This window comes from Protomyctophum parallelum (assembly GCF_964188405.1).
Source record: "Protomyctophum parallelum genome assembly, chromosome: 16".
NCBI classification, from domain to species: domain Eukaryota; kingdom Metazoa; phylum Chordata; class Actinopteri; order Myctophiformes; family Myctophidae; genus Protomyctophum; species Protomyctophum parallelum.
This window is the reverse complement of record NC_139711.1, coordinates 23,515,506-23,542,382: the sequence shown is the minus strand read 5'-3', so window position 1 is coordinate 23,542,382 and position 26,877 is coordinate 23,515,506. Positions and strand designations below refer to the sequence as shown.

Here is a 26,877-nt window from a genome sequence, read left to right as displayed (position 1 = left end):
AGAAACTATAAAACATTTCAAAGTAAAAAGTTCCAGCATGTGTCTCCACAGTCAGCTGAATTATAAAAAGTGTGAATGGAGTTTCTAGGTGAAAGTGATTTTTTGAAAGTGTTGCATGGGCACACAAAGTGTTAAGACAGCTTCTGGGTTTCCTTTGCACAGGGAACGCTGGTTGGAATCTGTGGAAGTGTGGGAAGTGGAAAGAGCTCCCTTCTATCTGCCCTGCTGGGACAGGTAAGATTCCATGCTACTGCTACCTTTAAACGCATTTTAAATCTGAACCTTCTTTGTATACAATTTCAATAGTTTTGAGACAAAATAGTGAAAATACTGCTAATTGTCCCAAAGGCACTGCAAAGGAGGCCTACCATTACACAAAGCTTTATACCCTGTATATACAGTATAACATGCATAACGACGTAATGTGACATACAGTAGCTCTGTTTACACAGTGCTGTACCCACTCCAATTATATATATATATATATATACTTTCCCCAACTGTTTTTATTATATTTTGACACTTGCTTTTTCTCATTCCAATAAAACTCCCTTGAATTAAATAGAATTGAGTATACTACTGTCACTCTAGTCTAAAGGGTTTTAGAAAATATGAAATTGATCTTAATTCATCTGGAAATCAGTTATTTTCAGGCAACAACAAAGAATAAATGTAGCTTTATTCTGCTGTAGCCTGTCCTTAATTCTCCTTCTGGCTCTCGGAATGTGGTGGGAAAGAACCTGAAAAACAAGCAGGAAAATTAGAAAATCCGAAAATCTGTTATTTGTGCACAAGCAAGAAGCATAAATAAGGCTTTATTCTGTGTTGAAGGGGTTTGACCTCAGATCACTCCTTGCCGATTACAGCTAGATTTCAGAGTTCTGTACTTTCTCCCAGATGACCCTGCTGGAAGGAAACGTGGCGGCCAGCGGCACCTTCGCCTACGTCTCCCAGCAGGCCTGGATCCTCAACAACTCCCTGAGAGAGAACATCGTGTTTGGACGGAAGTACGACCAAGACAAGTAAGACGATGATGAGCCAGCATTATTAGCTTGTGTTGAGGCAGAGTCGGTGTACTGGTCGCCTCATTAAAGTCGACGTCCGTGCTTCTTCCATCCCCAGATACAGTGCTGTCCTGGAGGCCTGCTGTCTCGTCCCTGATCTGGCAGAGCTACCGTACGGAGACATGACTGAGGTACCCTGAGGCTAATTGCACGTCAGTGGGGTTGTTGTTGTTGTGTGGAGCAAACACTTTGTTTCTCAGTATGCGGGTGCAGTTATTTAGTACAGCTTACAGTTTTACAATGAAAACCAAAATTCAGTCAGCTGAAGACATGCAAAGTGAGGATTGTCTCTAGAGTTGTTCCATTACCGATACCAGTATCGGAAAAGCTGACTAAAATGCTGGTATCGGCGAGTATGGGATTCTACGCCTTACCACGTCATTTATCACATGATGATATTTCTTTTACAGTCATATGATTGCCTCAGTTGATGATGCGCAAGTGTTTTACAAGAGTAAGTAAGCCTTGCCGTGCCATGAGGCCCATAGGGCAGGAGCCTATCTCCTGTTTCTGTAGCGTGAGGCAGCTTGATAAGTACACCCCCTGGACATGACTTGGACTCTGCAACCCTTGATGCTGAGTGCCAAACAGGGAGGCACTGGGTCCCATTTTTCACAGTCTTTGGTATGAACCCCGACCTCCCAGTCTCAGGGCGGCCAAACCAGTGTTTTATACTGTTCTATTTACTGTACTATTTACATTATTATTTTACTAACTTGTAGCTGCACTTATTATGAAGTTTGATTTGTTCCTAGATTGTTGCACGTGGACACACACACACACACACACACACACACACACACACACACGTAACTCGGCAAAGTGGTGACGATTTTGACGTAGGCTGGTGGTCTTGCGCAAGAATGTGTTCTTTCATAGAAATGGGTATTGTACTGTAAATATGACTTGCATGGATGCGAACTAGTGCATGATGTCTGGACAGGCATGCTGTTGGTGTTGTGCCTGGTGAGATGTGTGCAAATGGTGTGGTTTGGTAGGAGAAGGCGGACAAAGGATGGGGTGTTGCGCTGCCTATTAGTGTGGCAGGATTACACACTGGTATCGGATCAGTACTTGGTATACTATCGACCGATATGCAAGTTATGGGAATCGGTATCAGGAAGGCGAAAATGGTATCGGTACATCTCTAATGGTCTCTTCCTTCTAACTCCCCAGATCGGGGAGAGAGGTGCCAACCTGAGTGGCGGGCAGCGTCAGAGGGTGAGCCTGGCACGCGCCCTGTACAGCGAGCGGCCCATACTGCTGCTGGACGACCCTCTCAGTGCCGTCGATGCCCAAGTGGGCTCCCACCTTTTCCGCAACGTCATCCGTGGAGCCGCCAAGGGCAGGACGGTGCTGTTTGTAACACATCAGCTACAGGTGAATGGATGATCCTCTGAAATTAGCCCTTTAAGACCTGAGGCCGATTCTGCAAATGTCTTCTAAATCCTATAACAGTTTTCTGAAAGACTCATGTTGGCGCTCAACTACTTCATGTCAAGTAAACCCCAAAATTATATTTCTTGGCTGCCGCCCCCATCTCAAAATGTTGTTGTTTGTTCCAGGGACACCCCGGAAGCAAAGATTTGAGTTAAAAATGTTTGCTTTATAAAATATATATATTTATTTTCATGCTTTAATTTTTTTTACAGATCTCAGTTCATATGTTGACATACTGTAGTTCATACGTTGTTCATTCAGCCTCTACCGCTTTATTCCCAGTATCTTTCGGAGTGCGATGACGTCATTCTGATGAAGGACGGGCAGATTGCCGAGCATGGCACCCATGCCCAGTTAATGGGCAAGGATCGTGACTACGCCACTCTATTCAACAGCATGCAACAGGAGGTAAGGCCAGGGGCACACCAGGCACCAGGCCAGCTCTTTGTGAATTAGCTTGCCAATCCACCCCCACCCCTTTCACAATAACATTGTACATTACAATGCTGAATAATTCATAAGCCTGGAGAGGCGAGGCCGATGGCTGGGAAATGTTAATGCATATGAGGCTTTTCATTATTTATGCGCTCATTGATTTACCGGTGTACCCGCTAAAGACCCTGTCACCGATATCTCTGTTCGAATGACTTAGTGGCCATTGTTAACGGACGTCCATGATTTGTGACTGGGGGTCCCCCCCTTTCTTCTGACACTGGCTCTGTTCCATCCTTCCTCCTCCTTCTGGTTCCTTCAGAACCTGGTGAGAAAGAACCTGAAAAACAAGCAGCAAAGGACAGAACAAGCAGAGACCAATCTGCCTGTTGCCACGGTCACAGGACCACAGGTGGAGAAGAAGAAAGGAGGTGAGAGCCAACCACCCACATCCTGCTGTGAAGCATGTTTCCTTTTTTTCGTGCCTAGGACCCCCAAAATGATTGTATTGTATTATTTGACTGCGGACCTCCCACCTGAAAATATATATTTTTGCCAGCGACCCCAAGAAGAGACGAGTTGTGTTCAACACTAGAAGTGGCATGAAGTGACGTGCTGTGAGCTTGTATATTTGCTATTTTTGAGAACCACTAGTTAGTCTGAAAAACCATGACACAGACACTTTCCCGGTTTTAACGGGTTAAATTGCAAAGCATGTGTTTGAAATTCTTTATTTAGGAATACCCCATTGAGATACAGTATCTCGTTTTCGAGAGGGTCCTAACTACAATCAATACAATACACAAAAAAGGAGAAAACCAAAACACAAAACAAATAAACACAAAACTCAAAAACAGGGTATTACAATATGCAAGCACAATCGCAAAGAGATGGATCATTTGTTCTGTCAGATATCACTGTCACTTCCGTTGGTCAGCATTATAATACAGTTGATTAAACACATGTACATATCCAGTGCATACACATACACGTGAAACACATATACACATTTATATACACATACAGTATACACATTCATACACATGTGGGGATTTATTTTAATGTACAATTAAAGATACAGTATAGTCCTACTAGAATAAACTAGAAATGTGTAACAAATAACAATCCTTCCTTCCTTCCTTCCTTCCTGTCTTGCGGTCTATCATTGCCTTCATGTAGAACAACTGATGAAAGCAGAGGAGAAAGGCTCTGGCGCCGTGGCCTGGTCAGTGTACGCTGCCTACATCAGAGCTGCCGGAGGGCCCGTGGCCTTCGCCGTCAACATCTTCTTCTTCCTCGCCACCACCGGAAGCATAGCCTTCAGTAACTGGTGGCTCAGCCACTGGATCAAGCAGGGCAGTGGGGTGAGTCAGGCTGCTTACACCAGTGCTTTGCCCAAAGGGCACACCCATGGAAGAATCTCAAAGCATGCCTGTATTCATAGCGAAAATGCCAGATCTACACACAATCTTGTTGTTCAGTTATGTTTACATAACTATTTTTTTAATTAGTGGGCGACGACAGGTTGAAAGTAATTCAAATATATTTAAAAATAAATCCCTCCCTGTACTATTTGGAAAAGAACATAGGCACTTAAAAAACTTATCCCATCTAATTTCTCATGTTGCTTTAATGTTTTGTTCTAACTTACAAGTACTGATATAGCACATTAAAACAATATTCATAATGTTTTGTATTACAAACAAGAAGAATAACGACTATGCGCCAGTGAGTCTGTGGCTACCAACTGAGCATTACTCTGAGCATGATTAAAAAAAGTAACGCCTGCCACAGTAAACGTAATTAAAAACAAACGTGAGCAGCAGAGAGTCTGCTTTTTTTTTTTAACAAATGCATTCGGAATAGCAAACCCGACTGACTGCTTTTTTCTGACGCTGTAGCATTGCTTTCTCTCGCTCATTAGAGACAGAAATCTTATTTGGAAAGTAGTGTATTGTTTGTTTAGTTTTCCTTTCTCCATCTACCCCCAGAACACATCATTAATCTTAGTGAATGAAACGGCGGCGGCAAGCAACAGCATGCGGCTCAACCCTCACATCCAGTACTATTCATGTGTTTACGTCCTATCCATGGGGGCTGCTCTAATCTTCAAGACCATGAGAGGGCTGATGTTTGTTAAGGTAAGACGTTGTTCCCCCTCGCTGATGCTCCACCCAAACCCAGGCCTGGTCCTCCTATCTCTGTCCCTGTCTTGTCCTTTGTCGGCTTCGCACCACCATGTCCTCTTAATGAGAAATGGATCCACTGATGGACTCTGGCCTTTGTAGGGAAAAATAAGAACAAGTTGATGTTGCTGTTGTTGTAAAGCCTTGCAGCACTGCTTCCTAATTGTCTGCTCTGTCATTTGTTCAGGTTCTGACAGTTTCAGTGTTATAATTGAAAGTGCCCGTGGGCCAAGTCCATTTATCTTTCCACTGCCCTAACTCACAGGCTTTAGAGGGACACAGTGTGTGTGTTTGATGCTTTTTTGTGTGTGTGCGTGCTGCGCGTGAGTGGCCGACGACAAACCAGCGACGTGGTTTGTGATTGTGAATGCATGTCGCTGCCCCTTTGGGTGCATGTCCCCTTTTCCCAGCTAACCCTTTGTGACAGCGCATTACAGAGGTTAGCTCCTAATGTTCTAGTGTGCCACTTGAAATAGCTTTTTTTTTTTTAAGATGGCTCAACGTTTTCTCACCCCTAGCTGTGATGAGATCTATGGGCTTGTGTTGAATATTCCATTAATAGAATTAATGTGTTCTCTCCTGCCAAAAGTGATTTCTATCCAATTGGCGAGCTGTCTGTCGTGCATTAGCTTAATGACCTTTACATGTCAGCCTGCCTAAACCTCATTACTATGAAGATTTGACAGCTTGCCTGACACAAGAAACATTCTTCATTGTAACTTTAGCAAGAAGGGACCTATAGTGAAAACAGTCTTGGTTGTGTGAGGTCAATGTAATATTATTGTACAGTATATGTATCGCTTAACCTATTTATTTAGACCTGATTCCGATTTTATTTAAAGGCTTTTAAATCCTGCAATCCTGGTATTCTGCAAAACCTATGTTTCTATGTCAGTGGTTCTCAAACTATTTCATGTCAAGGACCCCAACAAATGTGCTGTGTTTGGCCACCGACCACCATCTGAAAATATGTAGTTCCAGGGACCCCCCAGAAGCAAAGATTTGAGTTATAAACGTTCACTCTGGAAGAATATAATAAGATTTGTGCCACATTTTCAAGATTTTCAAAAATATCTAAAGTATAATCTAATGCTTAAAACACCAAAAGGGGTTCCCGCCCAGAATGGGTTAAGTAATATCTAATCAAGCAATACATTTTTTTTCACTGTGCATAGTTCCCATGTTTAAATTTCTTTCTTGCGTCAGGAAAGGTGTCAGGCAAATAAGAATAACGAATATCTATTCAAAAGTAGAATACTGTTGCTGTCGGTCAGCAACAGTACCTCCTATCTCCATATTCTAACTTTTTGTGTTATTTTTGAGGCCCTACTCATACTAAAGCATCACACAAATCCATCAAAGTAGCAGATCTACAAGCTCCAAACATGGCACAAAGTAACGTGGTTTTAGCTTGTAGATCTGCTACTTTTGCTATATTTGTACACACAGTTTTGGACACATGAGGTTTCCACCTGACAGAAATGATATTCCAAAGTATTAGTACGGTAATATCTGTGTAATCTATGCATGCATTGAACTTGTGAACTTGTGACGTGCGTTAGGCCCAGGGTATGGAATGTGTAAGCGGTCAGTCATATGTGGAGTCCATATGTACCTACTGTAGTCTCGCGTAGCCAGACAACTATTCCACAATCTCTGAATGCTATATAGTTTTGGCCGCCGGCGCTGCACCAAGTGAGGGGATGCGTCACATCCGTTTTATTGCTTACTCATGGAAAGAGCTTCCATTCTCCATATTCAGACCGCAGCCATCTTGCCAGCAAGGTGATACCCCTAGGTGACACTTCCCATTCATCCAAACAGAAAAGTATTCTCTAATTATATTAAACAACGTCAAAATCACCAACATTGCAGCTGTAGGGAAAGCTTGAATTATCCTCTTTCAATCTGTAAAGTGTTTGTTTCATAAAAATCCACCGTAGACATTTTATGAGCTACTTCCTGATGATTTTTGGAGTTTGGAAGTGATCATTGACAATCACTCAACGGCCCATTTTGAATGTGAACATAATACAGGAGGCAGCAGGCGCTTCCATACTCTGATACTTAGAAATTAATCATCTGCAAGGAATTTCTTGACAGGAAGTAGCTCATAAAATGTCTACAGTGGATTTTTAATTAACAAAAACTTTACAGATTGAAAACCTTGCTGGCAAGATGGCTGCGGTCTGAATATGGAGAATTCTGCGGACTGTATGACGGAAACATTTGGAATTTGTGAGAGGCATCTGTATTTGACCATCTAAAGCAGGAACAATAGAGCACCAAAGTTTGACATTACTGCTACTAGAGGGCGCTATTGGAAATCCCACAGGGTAATCTTCATTCAGATCTTGTCATATAAGAACTGTGTTCCGCCTGGCGACTTTACTCATATGGATATGAAGCAGTAAGAGTAAGAAAATATTTTTCTTTTTCAATAAACACAGACGTTCTGAAATGTAACTCATTCATAACGTCATGTGGTTTTGTCACATACCTGACAAAACCACATTTGTTTATTTTTGGAACACAGTTCTTATATGACGCAATCTGAGATTTGCCTGTGGGAAATCCAATAAAAAAACATAACGCTGTGACTGCAGGGGTAGCAGGAGTGACGTCGGGACGTCGGGTACACAGTGAACGGAGTTAGTCATTTGGTGGCAGAGGTAAAGTCCCTATGTTGCAAGTACAAGTGGAGTCTCAAGTCTCAAGTGCCATGTGTCCTCTGTGTGGCTCCAAAATCAAACACTGCTCGTGGCTGTTGTCTGTGGTGACATTGCACAGTAAAAACTTGTGTGTGTGTGTGTTGTACAGTGCACAGTGAAGGCTGCCTCTGTGCTCCATGACAAGCTGTTCTGGCGGCTCCTCCTCAGCCCCATGCATTTCTTCGACACGACTCCACTGGGCCGCATTCTGACCCGCTTCTCCAGAGACATGGATGAAGGTTAGTACAGACTGGTGCTCCTGGCCTGACTCCCCACAGGATTCTGAGTGAGCCAGTGAAGTCTGCATAGAAGGAGTCGTGTTGTAGCACACACAGTCACGGTGTGATTTGACAAAGGGCCTTTCCCCAAGTGAGCCATTCTGTTCATTTGTTTGGTCTTTTTACTCGACCACACATGTATGTGTGTTTCTGTCTATTGTTTACACGTTTTATGCGAGCAGACAACTCTTTGTATACATCCTGCCCTACACAATGTGAGTAAAAGTAAGTAGCTTCATGTGGCTATTTAATTTAGGACTCAGGAGCCTATCTCGTGTTTCTGTATTGTGTGGCAGCTTGATGTACATATAGTCATGTACACCCCCTGGACATGTATGTCACAGGGACCCCCCAATCAAACCCTCGCCTGTCGGGGGTGGGCCCGCTGACCAGCCTTGCGTGGGGGCCTACTGACGTCTAGTTACACGGCTGAATCAATTAATTCATTTATACATTTAAAAAACACACTTAATTATCAAAAAGGTGATCAATAGAAAGAATCACTCCGAAAACAACCGATAGTTTCAGCCCTAAACATCTGATACAACTCGATCACCTCTCCTCCCACAGTGGACGTGCGTCTGATCATGCAGTCTGAGATGCTGCTCCAGAACCTCACGCTGGTCGCCTTCTGCCTGGGCATGTTGGGCGTCGTCTTCCCTTGGTTCCTGATCTCCATCGTGCCCCTGGGAGCCTTCCTCTGTATCGTCAACCGTGTCGCCAGGTAAGTCTTGAGCTCTCAATAATGGGTGATGATGATAGTTTATGATATTGCTATTGATGAGTCTCATGCATCTATACTGTACATGCTGCTAAAGTATAGGCTGCATGAGCAGCCTATACTGGAGACAGAAAAAAATACATTTTATACAGATATTTTATTCTCAATCATGAACAGTCGTAGAATATTTATGCTTATTGCTTCTGTTTTTGTGAATAATTGGTTGCACGGCTTGTTCCTTGGGCAAATTCGCCATTGTAAACAATGGGACTCAATTTCGCAGAACCCTTTGCACGCCGGCGCGACGGACCTTTTTGCGATGACGTCATCAAAACGCGTCTCATATCCCATTCTGTCCGGTGGATTGCCCGTTTGACTGATTAAAAACGTGGACACACGGCCTGGGCCTTGGCTCAATGGTCCAGGCACCTTGGCTGGTAATCCAGTCTGGCAGTGTGCCGCGAGTTCGACTCCCAATCCCGACGGCCTTTACTGCATGTCTTCCCCCCATCTCTCTCCCCATTTCCTGTCAGCCTACTGTCTGTCCCTCCATAAAAAAAATAAGAAATATAAAATAACAACAAAAAAACGTGTACACACACACACACACACACACACACACCCCTGGCATCAATCACAATCATGTCAATCGTCTTGACAGAGGATCAAATATCATGCAAAATCACGAGGACCCCTACACCAAAGTGGATTTTCGTGTGAAATCACCTTTTCCGAAAAGCGGTCAACGGTGAAGTGAAACTGCCTGGGGCATAAACAGTGCAACGCAGCCTCAGAGTGAGGAAGAGTCATGTTCTCTCTCCTCTACTTTTATGAGAAAACAGGGATGAGTCATGGAGCGATTGTTGGTCTCATTGCATCATCCATCCTATCTGTTGTGTCTAAAAGTAGAAAGCCACCACACCTTTTGTCAATAAGCCCCCCACCCCCCCCCCCCCCTCCCTCTCTCCGTCCCTCTGTCCCTCTCTCACTTTCCTGTGGACCGGAGGTCTAGTGGCCTCTCTGGCGGCCCAGCGTATCGTGTGTCTGTGGGTGACGGTGCTCATAAGCTCGTAATATCACACATAAATCAGACGGTGCGCGGCGGAGGCCAGAAAATGGCTAGTGCTCTCTGCCAGGAAATGGCAGTTCTGTCCTCAACAGAATTACCTCCTGTCCCCCGCCTGCACCCCTGTCATCATTGTCCACTGGGCTGGCACACAACCACACCATCATTGGAGTTAATGCCTTTTCCATGCCCTCATTCCTCTGCGGTGCCTTGCCCTTCAGCTAGAATGTCTGAACTCTTCCAAGAAAAGTAGAGATTGTGTAGTAGGAAGGAAGTAGTAATAGTTCATGTAATGTTTTTTCTTTTTTGGCTTTTGGTAAAAATGAAATTGCTCCTAGAAAGGACATAATTCTGGGCGCAAAATGTCCCTGGTTCGATTAACGGACGGACGGACCATTTGCTGTATGTCATTCCCCTACTCTCTTGCTCTCCGCATTTCCTGTCTCTCTTCACTGCCTCTAATAAAATAACTTAAAATGCCCCTCAAAATAATTGTATTCACATTAAGAAATTGCATTTCTGACAATGTATAAAACATTGTTATGGATGGTAATGAAGACAACTTTAAATACAAAGAATGCCATTTACTGTAAATACCTTGTAACAGCTTTAAAAAAAAGCTGTTATAATAATAATTGTTCAAAAACGTCAAGTATTAGCGGCCTGTGTTGTCAGTGCATGTAGACAACAACGGAACATGAGCACCTGTACATGTATGACTGACATAGAGAATAAGATGCCTTGACAGCATTGCACGCTCACTGGCATCCTTAACGTATCCTGTGTGTGTCTCCACTTTTCAGGATTCTGATCCGAGAGCTAAAGCGCTTGGAGAACATCAGCCAATCCCCCTTCATCTCGCACATCACCAGCAGCCTGCAGGGGCTCTCTACCATCCATGCCTATGGCAGAGGAGATGACTTCCTCCAGAGGTCAGAACAACAAACCATTCACCCACAGATACACTGTTATCTACAGTATCTATTTCCTGTTTGTTGTCACAGAGACATAGTGACATAGTGTGTTGTTAACCACTTAAACCCTTTAAACTTTGTTGATCAAAACAATATGCAGTAATCCTGGTCTCTAAACTGCATCCCCTTGGTCAGCCGGGGCGCATGATGGAGGGGAAAGGAACTGGTTGGAATAACGTGTTCCTTCCACGCGCTACGTCCAACCAGGGAAACTCCCCCCTGTCAGGTGTAAAGGAGCAACTTGGACACTCAGGCATGAAGGAAGCATGAGTTCTAGTCCGTTGCTCACCCCATGCCCCCCCTATATATGGGGATTAGGTTGGCGGAGGGTGTGTAGAGCCCAGGATCACATTAGATAATTGACACAGGGGTTAACTTTTTGCACCCCTATCTGTATCTATATATCTGTATCTGTATCTTTCTGTCCAGGTACCAGGAACTGTTGGACACCAACCAGGCGTCCCACTACCTCTTCAGCTGCGCTATGCGCTGGCTGGCCGTCCGCCTGGACCTCATCAGCATCACGCTCATCACGTCCGTAGCTCTTCTCATCGTCTGCATGCACAACCAGATCACCCCGGCCTACGCAGGCCTGGCCATATCATATGCTGTGCAGGTACACACTAATGCACTACAAACTACTCCATATCATATGCTGTGCAGGTACACACTAATGCACTACAAACTCCTCCATATCATATGCTGTGCAGGTACACACTAATACACTACAAACTACTCCATATCATATGCTGTGCAGGTACACACTAATGCACTACAAACTCCTCCATATCATATGCTGTGCAGGTACACACTAATACACTACAAACTACTCCATATCATATGCTGTGCAGGTACACACTAATGCACTACAAACTACTCCATATCATATGCTGTGCAGGTACACACTAACTAATGCACTACAAACTACACCATATCATATGCTTGCACGAGACGCGGCCTGGCAAACCATTTCACTTCACGCATGTCCACAACATTAAGATGTGGTCACCGGTCACTCGGTCTATAATTAAACATTTCACCTTCATTTCACCTTCCACATTAAGATAAGTGGTCAGTCACATAATCCAAATTCACAGTAACAGCCCTGTTTGGTTTTGATTTAAGAATTAGCTGCAGTAGATTGAATGGGAGTTTCCTACCCGTTTGCTGAAAAAAAGAAAACATTATTCCACTGCTGGCTGCCTTCTCTTGCTTTAGTCCAACCAACAGCATCCCCTTTGAAAAAGGAAAGGTAACTACGAAAGATTCACACGGGTCTGGGTACCTGTCCGTCAGAACAGCGGCAAGTCATTAGGTCCATACTCCATGGTACACACTAACACACTACAAACTACATTATATCATCTGCCATGCAAGTACACACTAACTTTACTTTTCCTAGATTTTAAAATATGTTTTCAATGTTGTTGTTTTTTTTTTTTATATATATAAAATAGCTGATCTACAAGCTTGCAACGTGGCGCAAAATGACGTGTTTTGCGATTGTCATCTGCTATTTTCACTAGTTTGCGTCTCGGGAAAACGGTCTAGTCTTCCTTTTGGGTCTCGACCTGAAAGGTCTGGGAACCACTGAACTACACCATATGATAGGCCGTGCAGGTACCATACACATATCATGACATGCACTGTCGGGCGGAAACCTTATGTCCAAAACCCAATACTTTTCAGTGAATGTTAAAAAATAAACTGCGTTTCAATGAATCCAACATATTTATTATTTAGGTACAAAGAGAAGTCCAATGCGCTTCAGTCAGTTAAAGGTAGAAGTGCTCAGTGCTCAGCTCAGGGACAACTTGAATCAGGAAGAAAAATACCGTGGCACTTCAGAAGAGACTACCCAAATACAATTCTGGAGCTCTCGACTGGTCTGCAGTACGTATTTATTATTTTGCAGGGCTGACTGACGTTTGGACTTGCGTCTTCCTCAAAGTCAAACAGGAGTTATTATTTAGTCACAGGTTCTTTGTTAATACTTTTCATTGGTTCAATATTTATAAAACTCATAGATAGACGTAAGCACTTTCAACCTGGCATCCCTATTTTGGGCATGGGAAAATGTTCAAAACATTTCAGAAATGTTTTGAACAAAAATAGTCAGACGTCAGAAGAACGCAACGTGTTCTGAGCTTGTAGATCAGCGTTTTGTTTTGCTACTTTTGCATCATATGATGATGTATAAAATTGTGCATGCCATTTATGAAAAGAAAAAAAAAGGATTCTGGCAGTACATGCACATATTTAAGTCAAGATGGGGGGATGGGGGGGGTGAAGTGTAAAGGTTACGGAAGAGGGCTTGTGACTGGAATGTATTTTGTGAGAAATCCCACATTAACTATTCCAAAGACAGAAGAAGAGAAGGACTTTCTACTCCCTCGATAATAACTTCCAAGGTGGCCTTGAATACGACATGTAACTGTACTCATCAGGCAAACGGAACAGAAGGCTGTTGTTGTCGTTGTTGTGAGTGTAGCTGTACAAACACGAAGCAGGGCATTTCTGAAAAAGGAGCGAGCAAAACGAACGCTGCGTGCGTGCCAAGCAAAAACTTGTCCCTACCTGCATAAATAAAGGTTTGAAGAACAGCGTGCCCAGACCAGTGCTAAAAAGAATGCATCTTCCCTCTTTTGTTTGGCTCTTTGGGATTGGCTTTATTGTAGTTCTTGTAATGCTGTGTTTTGTTTATTATATCATCCGTAGTTGAATTGCCGCGGGGTGCGGCATTGCCTTGAGAGCTGTGAATTGAAATTGATTGAATGCACGTTAAAAATGAGCCATGTCAGCAAATCTGCCCGTTGCGTTGTAAATTTTGATGGGTTTTACAGCTCGTTCATTGTGGGGCGTTACCGTGCACTTAGATGTGTTTGGTGTTTGGTGTTTGGTAGTAATTGGGCTCGAGGGTGTTAATCATTAACCTCTCTCTGTCTGTCTCTCTTTCCTTTTCTATTGTTCTCTCCGGCTCTCTGTCACAGTCATTATAGTCAACAATTTTCAAGAATAGCAGATATTTAAAGGTCACAACAACACAACCCCAGATGCACTCATTGTAAGCTTGTAGATAGTGCTGTTTTCGCTATTTGCCGTACAACAAAGTGTATATAGGGCTTAACCACTCAATTTAAGTGGTTATACTCAATTGAGTCTCCTCGCTGGTCAATTTGTTTGGGTGAACTTCTCGTTTAAAGGCAATGAAACAATGGGAATTAGTTAGGTACCGGTATAATAGTGGAAAAAAAACACACCCGTGTGAAGTGAGAGGCACTCTAATCACCATACATTCATCATCAAGACTGGTGGTCCCTTTTTTGACCAAGGGTTCCCACCGACATACATATGCCCGATTTGCTCAGACACATATATGATGTAAATTCTCCATTCATTGTCAATAGCATTTAACCCATTTCGGGCGGGAACCCCTTTTGGTGTTCTAAGCGTAATGTTATACTTTGTTGGCTCTGTGTTTCAGAGCCAACGTTTTTAACTCAAATATTTGCTTCTGGGGTGTCCATGGAACAACATATTTTTCAGATGGGGGTCGGCGGCCAAATACATATAGGCCTACCGGTAATCTTGGGGGTCCTTGACATGAAAATGTTTGAGAACCATTGACATAGAAACATGGGTTTTTCAGAAAACTGCCAGGATTTAGAAGACATTTGTAGAATCGTCCTCAGGTCTAAATGGGTTTGTGTTGAGACAGAATCCACACTATAGCTGTTTATAGGAGGGCCCTCAATAATTGGTACTGCCTGTCTTCCGCAGCTGACTGGCTTGTTCCAGTTCACCGTGAGGCTGCTGTCAGAGACGGAGGCTCGCTTCACGTCGGTCGAGCGGATCAATCATTATATAAAGGTAAGAGCAGCAGCGCGGCCAAATGTCACTCCTCCCTGTGGAATGAAACGCACCGTTGGCTATACCACAGGGATAGTAATAGTATAGTATATGGTCTCTGTCGGTTGGAAACCTCATGTGTCCAAAACTGTTTTCAGGATTCAAATTAAAAAACAGCAGAAGTAGCAGATGGACGAGCTCAAACCGAGCTTGCGGCTCTGCTACTTTTGTGTGATGCTGTAGTGTAGTGTGATCAAGTACGACGGTCATTTTACGAAAAAACATAGACGTAAAAAAGTTAGAATATTGAGATAGGAGGTTTCTGCCTGAACGATGTACACATATGCACACATGGCATGGAATAACACACACACACACACACACACACACACAGACATACTGTACAGATTAAAGAAGGACTCAAGGCAGTCTCGGACAGCTGTGTGTGTGTGTGTGTGTGTGTGTGTGTGTGTGCGTGTGTGCGTGAGTGCGATAAGCCCAGCAGGAAGCAGATGGAGTCAAGTGTGTGCACACTTCACATGACAAGGCATTTTTCTCCTAACAGCCATCAGACCGGAAAAGTCGATCAATTTGTTCTTGCCAGGAATTACTCTGTTAACACTGCAGGCAGTTGGAAGGGATATAAGGGGCCACTGTTCACTGCTAGGCCTGTCAAATTTATTCGATAATTGCCCGGTGGTAATTATTGGAGATAATTACTTTCCCTTTCTTTCCTTCTTTCACTTTTTTTTGCATAATCATCAGAATCCTTTTTTCCATTCCTCTGTATGAATTCACCTGTTGAAAAATGTCTGTGCATCTTTCCACCCTTTTAAAAAAAGTGGACATGCTCACGAGTCAACATTGTGAGTTTGTTGTTTTGTTTTCATCCGCAGCCTGACAGCATGTCGCGTGTTTGAATCCCAATCACGACGACCTTTGCTGCGTGTCACTCCCCATCTCTCTCCCCATTTCCTGTCAGTCTACTGTCTATTACTCTAAATAAAGGCATAATCTTAAAAAAAACTTGTATAATTATGAAATATAAGGACTGTATTTGGCCATGTTACATTATTCATTCTGATTATTGGTACCGGTCATTATCAGTCATTGACTCATCTACAATCTACATTTAAATTAAAAGAGCAACTTTATTTGAACTAGTATGACAATGTTTCATAGGTTCTTCAGGTCAGTTTAGCCAGCATAAAAGGCAAAGACAAATTTAATTTGTATGCATGTGCTCCAATGTCCAATCCCAGAAAACACAATTCAATCATTAATCGCAGTTTATTTTTGTATGACAATTGATTAATTGTCAAGTAAAATCTGCACGATTGTGACAGCCAGCCCCAAGTCCCAGCAGAGACCTTAGTCTCTCTCTCTCTCTCTCTCTCTCTCTTCTCCTCCCAGAGTTTGGAGAGTGAGGCTCCCAGACGGAGTCCAGAGCCGTCCGCTCCTGCCCCCTGCTGGCCTCACCAGGGAAGGATCTCCTTCCAGGACGTGGAGATGCGTTACCGTGACGACCTGCCTCTGGTGCTGAAGAAGCTGTCCTTTGACATCCAACCCGAGGAGATGGTCGGCATCGTGGGCCGCACCGGCTCAGGTGTGAATGAAGCGCCGCCACCAACGCCTTCCCATTCCTTCACGTTTTATGTTTCATGTCCAACTGGCCGTGTGAACTCTAGCATCCCTGTTCCAGGCATGTCACATTAGGCCGACAATGGCACATCCACAAACATGCGATGTGTTGTGAGCTTGTAGATGAGCTATTTTCGGCGAAGAGATACGATGTAGAGGGAAAAAAGGAGTATACAGTTAATATTAGACCCTGATCAGCTGAAGTATATAGGGTTTAAGTGGTTAAGGTGAGCTTTATCTCTCACTGTATATGCAAACTAATATCAAGTACAGTAAAGAATAGTGCAAATCTTTTGTTTTCGTTCTTCAACATTGTAGCAACGAACATAACAGTAAATAATAATATATTTACATAAATAAGTATGCACTATGCAATAAGTATGCACGGTGCAGGCCCGGTGCCAGGATGAAATGACTGAGGGGTCAATTGAGATTTTTGAGGGGACAACATTTTTTTTATTGCGTTGTTAAATCAAGAAGGCAGTATCAGTTGTATGACTCAGGCGGTCCTATGCAAGATTAGAATGGTAGCGCTGCCCCGCTAGGGGGGGTTTCACGGGGGGGGGGGGCTTTCCCCCCTGGGCTCCACATTAATTATATTTTTTTGCGATGAAAATGCTTCAATCTGGTGCACTATTAGATTATCATCATCTTTACTGTGCTATTCTATTATTGCCATTTGCCAACATCAGCAGTAGGCAGTAGGCCCAGCGGTAGGCCTGGCACGGCACGGCCTGTTGTTTCCCACTTCTAAAATGTAACGCATTCTGTAAGGAATGACTGTTTGTTTGTTTTTGTTTTTCTTTCCATTTTTTCCCTCACCATCATCTCTGAATAAATGTAAAACTCTTCATCTCTGCATGCTGTTGACAGGGAAGTCATCTCTGGGCGTGGCTCTGTTCAGACTGGTGGAGCTGGCGGGCGGCTCCATTGTGGTGGATGGACTCAACATCGCCCACATGGGCCTAGAGGAGCTGCGCAGCAAGCTGGCCATCATTCCCCAGGAGCCCGTCCTCTTCATCGGCTCCGTCAGGTTAGCACTCCACTGATGTGCACTGGTGGAAAGGATACAAGTACATTTACTTAAGTACTTTACTTGCGTACAATTTTGAGGTCTTTGTACTTTACTTGAGTATGTCCAATTTCCACTACTTTTACATTACATCTTGTATCCAAATATTAGTGACTTTGTAGATTTAGATTATTATTACAAAACATACATTACATTAACCCTATACATTTCGGCCATTTAAAAATAGCAGATCTTCAAGTTCACAATTGTGAACTTGTAGATTGGCTATTTTCAAAATATATTTTTTATACATTTTGAATTTGTAAAATGGGACATTCTGCAAATTACTACTTTTAGTACATTCTTAATTCCGGACTTGATACTTTTTTTGAGTACTTTTTCCACCGCTGCACTGATGACAACCACTGTGTGAGAATAATTGATTGGCTAAGACGCCAGGAACGTGTGTCTGTAGGTTTTATGAATATTTAACAAAAAACGAAATACTAACTACATTGAAAAGAATGGTAAACAGGTTCATTTTTTTTCCAATTCCTGAAAAGTAGCAGCTTTGGATATACAAGGTGTCCACCTGACAGAGATAATATTCTGTATAGTACATAATTCAAAAAAATTATTTGATTGATTTGATTTGAATGGTTCATAGACAGACCTTAAAATACAGCACTTAAGTAAACTGTACTTTGATACTTTCCACCATTGTTGTAACTTGTACATTGTTACTTACTTAATTTACTTTGCACCAATTCCTACAGTATATGTGTGCATTATTGATCCAGGTTAGCTGGATTAGCTGCTGTGGGAGAGCTAGGTGGGAGTTTGTTTTCTACAGATCATGATTCATGACGTGAATCGTTTTCCAACAGGACCAATTTAGATCCATGGTCTCAATATTCTGATGCCCAGATATGGGAAGCACTGGAGAAGACCCATATTAAAGAGATGGTAGGTGGAATAATGGCTGGAAAATATCACATTATCACGCATGGTTTTCTGCGTGATAATGTGTTTCCTTATAGGGTTGTGACACATTTTGGGTTGAGGTTGTGTGAAAATACCCGTTTTATTTAACCTTTCCTACAAACATTTCTTTCTTTATTATTATTTTTCATATATATTCTTTCCAACATTTTTCTTTGGAAACTAGACAATTGACATTAAGCTTATTGATCTGCTATTTTCAGCTAAAACTACAATAACAGACAATACACTTGTATAGAGCCCTGCCTGAGGGACTCCAGTCATAGGAGGTTGACCAGAAAGGGTTTAAGAACCTGGAGTAGTAGGAATGAGCACTGCTTGTCATAATAACCCTATTCCCTCGTCTCCATGTCTCCACCATGCCACCCTCAGATCAGCCAGCTGCCACACTCCCTCCACTCCGAGGTGACAGAGAATGGAGAGAACTTTTCAGTTGGAGAGAGACAGTTGCTGTGCGTCGCCAGAGCCCTGCTGAGACACAGCAAGGTACCTGGTGCTATTTGAACACATATGGATCCCACAAAACATCATTTTCAGATGTCTCACAATAACTTGGCTCCACCAAGAATTTGAGTTTAATTCTAGAACCCGGGAGAAGAAGAAAATCACACTTGTGTGAAGTGAGGGGTGCTCTTATCATCATGCTGTACATCATCGTATATCATCACATTCCGGCCAATCACTTTTGGCGTCCTCACATTTTTGTCCTCACTTTTTAAGCCCTCAGCCAATCAAATCATCGTTATGAGGTACTACACAGACACACAAAGCTGGGCATGTAATGAATTCACATGGCACTGCTGTTCTAAGAGTCTGCAGCCTATGTGGCTTAACATCGCCACCCTATGGCTTACATTGTAACTTCACCTCAACTGGTTTGATAAGAGGCCAAATGTGGATCAATAATATGCATTATGGGCAGCCTGAGTTTTCCAATGTGTACAAGACACTGTAATAGCATGATTGATCTTAAACAGGGTGTGTGTGTGTGTGTGTGTGTGTGTGTGTGTGTGTGTGTGTGTGTGTGTGTGTGTGTGTGTGTGTGTGTGTGTGTGTGTGTGTGTGTGTGTGTGTGTGTGTGTGTGTGTGTGTGTGTGTGTGTGTGTGTGTGTGTGTGTGCTGTTAAGTAACTCTAGATTCGGACAGCAATCATTACTATAGAGTGTTGTTCAGGGGTCTCCCCATCTCTCCAGCTCTTTAGCGAATACCAATTCTATCTGATCAGGAGAGAGAACGGGATACACTAGGATAAACAAGTGACACTAAAAGTAATGCAACACAAAAAATGAGCATGCTAACATGGAACTGGAACACTGTGAAATTGAAGCTGATAAATTAGCTCTGTGGAGTTATCTCTCCTGATCAGATGAAAATTGGTATCCCAGACTGAAAATATGAAAAAACATTGTGTTAACACAAACATCGAATGCCTTTGACAATGAATGGCCAGCTTTGAGTGTTTGAGTAAACGCAAACATTGAAGACGAAGGTGAGGACGCAAATTGTGATTGGCCGGAATGAGATGATGTATGACATACATACTGTACATACATACTGTACATACACACATACACATGCACACACACGCACACACACACACACACATGCACACACACACACACACACACACACACACACACACACACACACACACACACACACACACACACACACACACACACACACACACACAAATTATGTTCATTCATTAAGAACCCGCCCCCTCATTCCTAGATCCTGCTGTTGGATGAGGCGACAGCAGCCATTGACAATGAGACAGACCGCCTGATCCAGGAGACCATTCGTGATTCCTTTGGCAGCTGCACCACCCTCATCATCGCCCACCGCCTCAACACTGTGATGAGCTGCAACAGGGTCATGGTGCTGGACAACGGCCAGGTCTGTGTAAAAGTAACACTGGTTCCTAAATACAAGATGTACTCCCCTGTCGTACAAACTAATTCCCAAATAAAATGGAACCCCCTCTGCTTTTCCATCCATCGCCTAAGTGATGGATCGGATAAGACAGCACGTATTCAACTTCCATGGTCACTTGGCACTGGGGAGCAGAGCATTTGCAGTCTGAGTGAGGCTGAGGGCGAGTGTGGAACGTGAAGTGCATGCCAGTGACCTTGGTTAACATAAACTCGTCCAGGTTTTCTCTGCCATATACTTCAACATAGCCAGACACACCAAGGTCAATGTATTCCAGGCATTGAACCACTGCTGTTTACCACATGTTAACCACTTAACCACCTCCAATGCTTAGTTGATTATTATCCCTGAGTACAATGAGTACCAAACCACCGATCAGCTATATTTTGGCGATTGTTCCCCAGAATAGGACTGCAAGGGTTCAAGTGGTTACGTCTTGTTACACGTTGTTTTTTTTTTTTTTTAATGGCGATGCCATGTAGTTAAACTTCCAGTTGAATATTTGTTATAATTCAGATTCTTTATGCTGACATACATTTGTTTGATTGTCTTTATATCAACACAGATTTTGGAGTTTGACAGTCCTGCTGCGCTGCTGGCGGATGAAAATTCCAGATTCAGGGCCATGATAGAAGCGTCAGACACCGCACTGGAAACAAACAAGTACTAAACCTGTGACAATATGGGAGAAGAATGGACGGCTACTGAGTTGCACAAAAGTATTAAGTCCACCCAATCCTGCCATTGAGTGAAAGTGTCCTCTGGAAAAGAAAAAAACTATTATATATTTCTATAGTATATGGCTACTGAGATTAATGATGTCTATTGATTTTAAAACCAAAGACTTTGTGGTGATCATGTTTCCAAGGCTGAAAAACGTGGTCGGACAAAACTAACTATGCAAAGAAGTACATGTTGGTCGTCTTTTCTTTGCAGTGGCATCACAAAGTGTGTTTCTCGAAGGCCAAAAGATTACCTTCAAGCAAGACAGAGCAGTGACTCTGACATCGGCACTTAATATTCTATGGATAATACATGGAAGTATGTTGGTTTACGGTGCTTCAAGGACTCCTACAGCAGCTATCTCCAGGATGTACTGTATGATAATCGACTCCCGTAGTCTCTGAATGTACAGTAGGTGTTTAACTGCTGGGACAGAGTGTGAATGTTGTGAGGTTATGACTTGGCCCGGTTTCCCAAAGGACACCTCTTACACCATGGTGTAAGAGGTATGGTATGGCACACGCTCAGTTGCCCTCTAGGCCGCACATGAAGCCTGTGAACATAGACATTCCGTGCATAGATGTGCCACGCAATGGTAGGCCTCAGGTCTACCATTCTGAAATTTAATTTAATAATATTTGGACTGCTGGACAGCTGACAGTAGGCTCTCTTAAAAAAAATGTAATTCAATTTAATTTCTTTGATGCTGAAGTAGGCCTTAATTTCAAAGTTTTTATATTTAAATTTAAAGAAAGTCACCACTCATTTCTCTGCGAATGGGTTTTAATACTGCCACATGTCGACAGCTAAAGAGGCTTTAGGGAAACAGGTTTGTGTATTCATGCAGGAGGCCTTACGTGCGCAATGAGGACAGGTATGTCTGTGCTCTAGTCTAGGTTGTGTGTTTCTATGTTGTTGTGTTTGACAGTGTTTCCCAAAAAAGGACATAGTGTTTGATTGGCTGCCATGCCAATCGTGCGTAGATGTGCCACGCAATGGTAGGCCTCAGGCCTGAGGCCATTCTGAAATTTAATTTAATAATATTTGATCTGCTGGATAGCTGACAGTAGGCTCTCTTTACTCTTAAAAATAATAATATATATATATTTATTTATTTATATATATTATATATAAAGAGAGCCTACTGTCAGCTGTCCAACAGTCCAAATATTATTAAATTAAATTTCTGAATGTTAGACCTGAGGCCTACCATACCAGGCCTCAGGCCTGAGGCCTACCATTGCGTGGCACATCTATGCACAAAATGTCTGTTCACAGGCTTCTGTGTGCGGCCTATGAGGGCATTTGAGCATGTGCGGCACTACAAGTCTTACATCATATGCGTTTGGGAAACCCAGCCATTGGCAGTGCTGATCAATTATAGTTATACTCTATGGAAGTTTAGATTGGGGGTAAGTCCCTGGGACATACTAGTGTCATGTCCAGGGCGTGTTGTAAATCAAGCTGCCTCACGCTCCCAGAAACAGGAGATAGGCTCCTTATAGGCCTCATGGCTCAGCAAGGCTTACTTACTCTTACTCTATGGAGTAAGAGTAAGTATGGAGCAGTGGCATTTAGAGTGTTGTAATGCTAACATTAATGACTGAGTACCAGTTGAGAGAGACACAATACCTCCAAAACACCAGGTCAAGGTACTAGTGAGACCCTGTCTGAAATCACTGTCTGAAAACACTGAGTTTGTCAAGTTTGTATGTTTTCCTCTTCTATACGCCTATTTGTTTGTTACATTAATGTGGTGTATTCATTTCTGCAGATGGAGTGTGTGACCAGCAGCCCTCTGCAGTTGCAAGTTGTTCTATTATAATGTAATGGAATGCATGTGTTTGTCATTTGAATGCAAGTATTTCAAAATGGCACCAATATCAAATACCGAAGTTTGAAATCTGCATTTTTTTTTTCATGGCAATATCTGAATTCTGAAGTGTTCGAGTTCATGTTTTTATGCAGCCAAACAGTATATCCTGCGGTGACATGATAACAGAAATGATGGAACAAATGCTGTATATGGGGACAGTGAAGGAAATGGTACAGCTAAGCACCAAAGTTGAAATCCACCTGGCCTGCCACGGTCTTCATAATATTGTTTAATAGAATTTAGGATTGTGAACACAGTAATATACTCAGTGATATTTTAGCCATGTGTAACTCTGAAACCGCACACATGTTAACCAAATGTTACATTTGTGTGCTTTCAGAGTTAAATTAATACTGAGGATTTTACCTGCCTTAGCCGATAATCCACCACTGATCAATCAAACAAAAATATGTGCAATATCTTTCTATTGCATCGATAGTCATGATAGCTTTTGTACAAGACTTGAGATTGTAATTTCTGAATATATTTTTTATTTGTAAATGTTTAATTTCTGTTTCAATAATTATTTTTCAATAAAGTATTTTTTATACAAGTCAATGCTCTAATGTTTGTGATCTTGTATATCATTTGTACAGTATAAAAGGGGAATGGAACTCTAGTGAGCAATCCTTTATAGTCATTTACAGGAAATCTAGGCTTTTGTTCCCCTGTAAGAAAAGATTAAATTAAATGAAACAGGCTAGTCTCTCCCTTGGGCTAATAGATTTAGCAGTGTTTCTCAACCTTTTTTGGGCCAGTGGTCCCTATCCAATATCCAGGTACCTTACCTAGGCTACCGTATCAGTATCATGGCCTGCCAGGGATGTCAGGCCCTGTCACATGATACTTAACCATTATTCTGACATAATCAGTATCATGGTCAGTACCGTGGGCCGGATATACTGTAGGCATGGGCACATCCGGGGGAAATGCCCCTGACTGCCCCATCAAACATGATGGCATGCAAAAATCCATTTTTTATATATTGCAAAGGGCTTATATTTAAAACTATTTGAAACACTACGCTAGTACTAACTACAACTGTCGCACCACCAAACCAACAGCAACACCATTTCATCATCCAAAAAATAAAAAGCTCACTCTTTAAAAGATATTGCTGGCCCAAACCTAAATGCCCTGACTGCCCCACCAAATTTAAAATATATTGCAAAGGACTTAGGCCTATTTAAAACTATTTGAAACACTACGCTAGTACTTACCGCAACACCAACAAAACCATTTCATCATCCAAAAAATAAAAATCTCAGTCTGAACTCTGAACTTATTGTCACTGTCTGTATGTGACAATTAAAGTTTATTCTGATTCCAACTACCGTAGCCTATATTGTTTACTTCAGGTATGGAAACTCAGCTCTCAGAAAAATAAACACATCTCAATTAGCTTGACTAAGTATAGGCTACAGGTATATTTTAGAACCAACAGCAAGACATTGTGATGTGGAATGGATCAAGCACAATATTGAGAAACGAAAGACTAAAAGTGTTGCTGGGAGCGTACTTATGTTCCCCAGGTTCTATGTCCCCCACCCCACAAAAAAGGTTCTTTGTTCCCCACTTAGAATAAACCTAAACCAGAAACCTAACCTAGTAATTTGAGTAATTCTAGTAAGAATGTATTTGAGCAACTATAGTCTTACTTTTAGTAGCACATTCAGATTTAAGCTCAGTCTTTGAACAATCCATTGAATTTTAGGCCTGCATAGTCTAACTAGTCTTAGCCAACAAAAAAATAACACTGGCATAAACTAAAACATAATTGCTCAACTCTTCTTCAACAAACATTCTTTGTTCTGTACTTATACACAATTGTATGGTACAAAACACTGACGTCTATAAAACCTAACGCTAACCCTATACCCTAAGGTAAGTGGGGAACATAGAACCTGGGGAACATAGGGATGATGACCCCGTGTTCCTGCCTTGTGAAGATTGAACCTGTATGGCTATGAAACTTGATGAAAGCATTGTGCTCATTCACTCATATTTTGTAGCACATGTCCCATGGGATGGGTCCTGACTGACTCCTGAGATAGCACAGATCTAGACAAATTCTCAAAGCATAGCGAATAACCTAGGCTGTGAGGTTTATGCCAAGTCTGACTTTACCTTCAGAGACAACACAGAATAACCTGTAGGCCTATTCCTAGATCAGGGGACTTCAAAATCAACAGGGGATCTGTGGTCCCTAGGGAGTTCGTTAGGAACATTAGCCGAAACTCTAGATTTTTGAGTGGTGCAACCACTCCTACAACCAGCAATGTCCGTGTACACCTATAAGATAATAATAATAATAATAATACAACTTTATTTGTATAGCACCTTTCATGACATGAAATGCAGCTCAAAGTGCTTTACAGAACAATGGAGAATAAAAGAAAAGCAAGGCAATGACAAAAAACAAGCAGTAATGCAATACAGTGAGGACATGAATAACAAAATAAAATAAATAAAATAAAAGATCAATTAAAAGCAATGTTGTAGAAGTGGGTCTTGAGCTGAGCTTTAAAAATGTCTACAGAGGCTGCCTGACGAAGGTACAGTGGGAGTTCCATGCCGACGGCCCGTAGAAGCAAAAAGCTGCTTCCCCGTATTTTTTTGTTGCCATTTTTTTAGGCAAAGCGAGCAGGCCAGCAGTGGAAGACCTTAGGGGCGGTTTGGGACATATTTAGGCAGGCAGTCATGTAGGTAGGAATGTGCGAGACCATTGAGAGCTTTATAGACAAGTAAAATAATTTTAAAATCAATCCTAAAAACAACCGGAAGCCAGTGCAGTGATGCCAAAACTGGAGTAATATGTTCTCTCATCTTAGTTCTAGTTAAAACTCTGGCTGCTGCATTTTGGACAAGTTGTAATCTGTCAGTTGTTTTCTTAGGCAGTCCTGAAAAAAGTGCATTGCAGTAATCAAGCCGAGAAAAAGGCGTGGATTAGCGTTTTTGCATCGTCCAAGGACACATAGGCTCTGATTCGTGCAATATTTCTAAGGTGAAAAAAGGCAATCTTGGTAACATGATTAATGTGTGAATTAAAATTCAATTCAGAATCAATAATAACCCCCAGGTTCTTTACTGTACTGTTACTTTCTACAGTCAGGTTGCCAAGTCTGCTTAATATTGATTCTTTCTGTTCACTAGAACCGATTATGAGAACTTCTGTCTTGATGAGATGAGATTAAATTTATTGTCAATGTACTGTACAAGTACAGCACAGCGAAAAGTATTTTCGCATCTCACCAATGGTGCAAACATGTCAGTAAGGAGGATACATTAGTTACAGTAGTACAGTAGTAACAGTAGAATGGGCTGAGCAGTAGTCAAGTGGGGAGACGCAGGGCTGTGTACAAGCGCCGCCATCACATCCTATATGGCATTGGCATTTGGCAGTGATCATTGGCACGAGTATATGACTTATTAGTACCAGTAGGGGGCGCCAGAAACAGAGGGATAGTGCTCTGCCTGCTAATGAGAGAGCGAGAGAGAGAGAGAGAGAGAGAGAGAGAGAGAGAGAGAGGGGTGTGTGGGGGGATTGCACCACTCAGTTCACACGGGTGTGATTTTTTTAAATAATGGGATGAATCTAGAGTTGCAATACCCTCCATTGACTCCCAATTCATCCAATTTGCTTTTGCGATCTGCTTGTATTAAAGGACGTCGTTAAACTCATCAACATTGCAGCTCTATAGCTAGGCCACGCTTGAATGATCAATTATCAATTATCAATCTGTCAAGCTTTTGCTAAATTGTTCCTAAACGACACCAAAAAAATAACAGATTTTTGGCAAGCAACCGAGGTTCAATGTGGCTGTCTGTAGTGTACTCTGTAGCAGTGTGTAAAGTAGACTGTTTAAAGCTCTTATTTTGAACAGAAGGGGATCAAACGTCGGCGTCCTGTCCGGAGCGGAAGCTGGATGTGTTGCAGTAGCTCCTGCTTTGCTTTCTGGTAGTAGTA

The 26,877-nt window shown here is 42.4% G+C and overlaps 1 protein-coding gene across 4 annotated transcripts in view; it reads left to right on the top strand.

The window, feature by feature from the left end:
* Positions 1-22,062, top strand: part of LOC310873022 (ATP-binding cassette sub-family C member 5) — a 48,437-nt gene extending 26,375 nt beyond the window's left edge. For 2 of the 4 annotated variants that reach the window (XM_083785296.1, XM_083785294.1), the window contains exons 10-29: positions 163-234; positions 898-1,022; positions 1,123-1,195; positions 2,241-2,444; positions 2,787-2,912; positions 3,259-3,367; positions 4,116-4,300; positions 4,928-5,077; positions 7,943-8,072; positions 8,682-8,835; positions 10,702-10,830; positions 11,302-11,488; positions 14,653-14,742; positions 16,135-16,327; positions 17,236-17,395; positions 18,262-18,340; positions 18,749-18,862; positions 20,111-20,275; positions 20,877-20,974; positions 21,248-22,062. In XM_083785296.1, the coding sequence (XP_083641422.1) occupies positions 163-234; positions 898-1,022; positions 1,123-1,195; positions 2,241-2,444; positions 2,787-2,912; positions 3,259-3,367; positions 4,116-4,300; positions 4,928-5,077; positions 7,943-8,072; positions 8,682-8,835; positions 10,702-10,830; positions 11,302-11,488; positions 14,653-14,742; positions 16,135-16,327; positions 17,236-17,395; positions 18,262-18,340; positions 18,749-18,862; positions 20,111-20,275; positions 20,877-20,974; positions 21,248-21,329 (2,625 nt within the window). In that variant the 3' untranslated portion in view covers positions 21,330-22,062. Of the gene's footprint in view, positions 1-162; positions 235-897; positions 1,023-1,122; positions 1,196-2,240; positions 2,445-2,786; positions 2,913-3,258; positions 3,368-4,115; positions 4,301-4,927; positions 5,078-7,942; positions 8,073-8,681; positions 8,836-10,701; positions 10,831-11,301; positions 11,489-14,652; positions 14,743-16,134; positions 16,328-17,235; positions 17,396-18,261; positions 18,341-18,748; positions 18,863-20,110; positions 20,276-20,876 lie in introns of all 4 variants that reach the window. The other 2 variants (XM_083785293.1, XM_083785295.1) reach the window with 2 other exon arrangements.
* Positions 22,063-26,877: the final 4,815 nt, after the last annotated feature.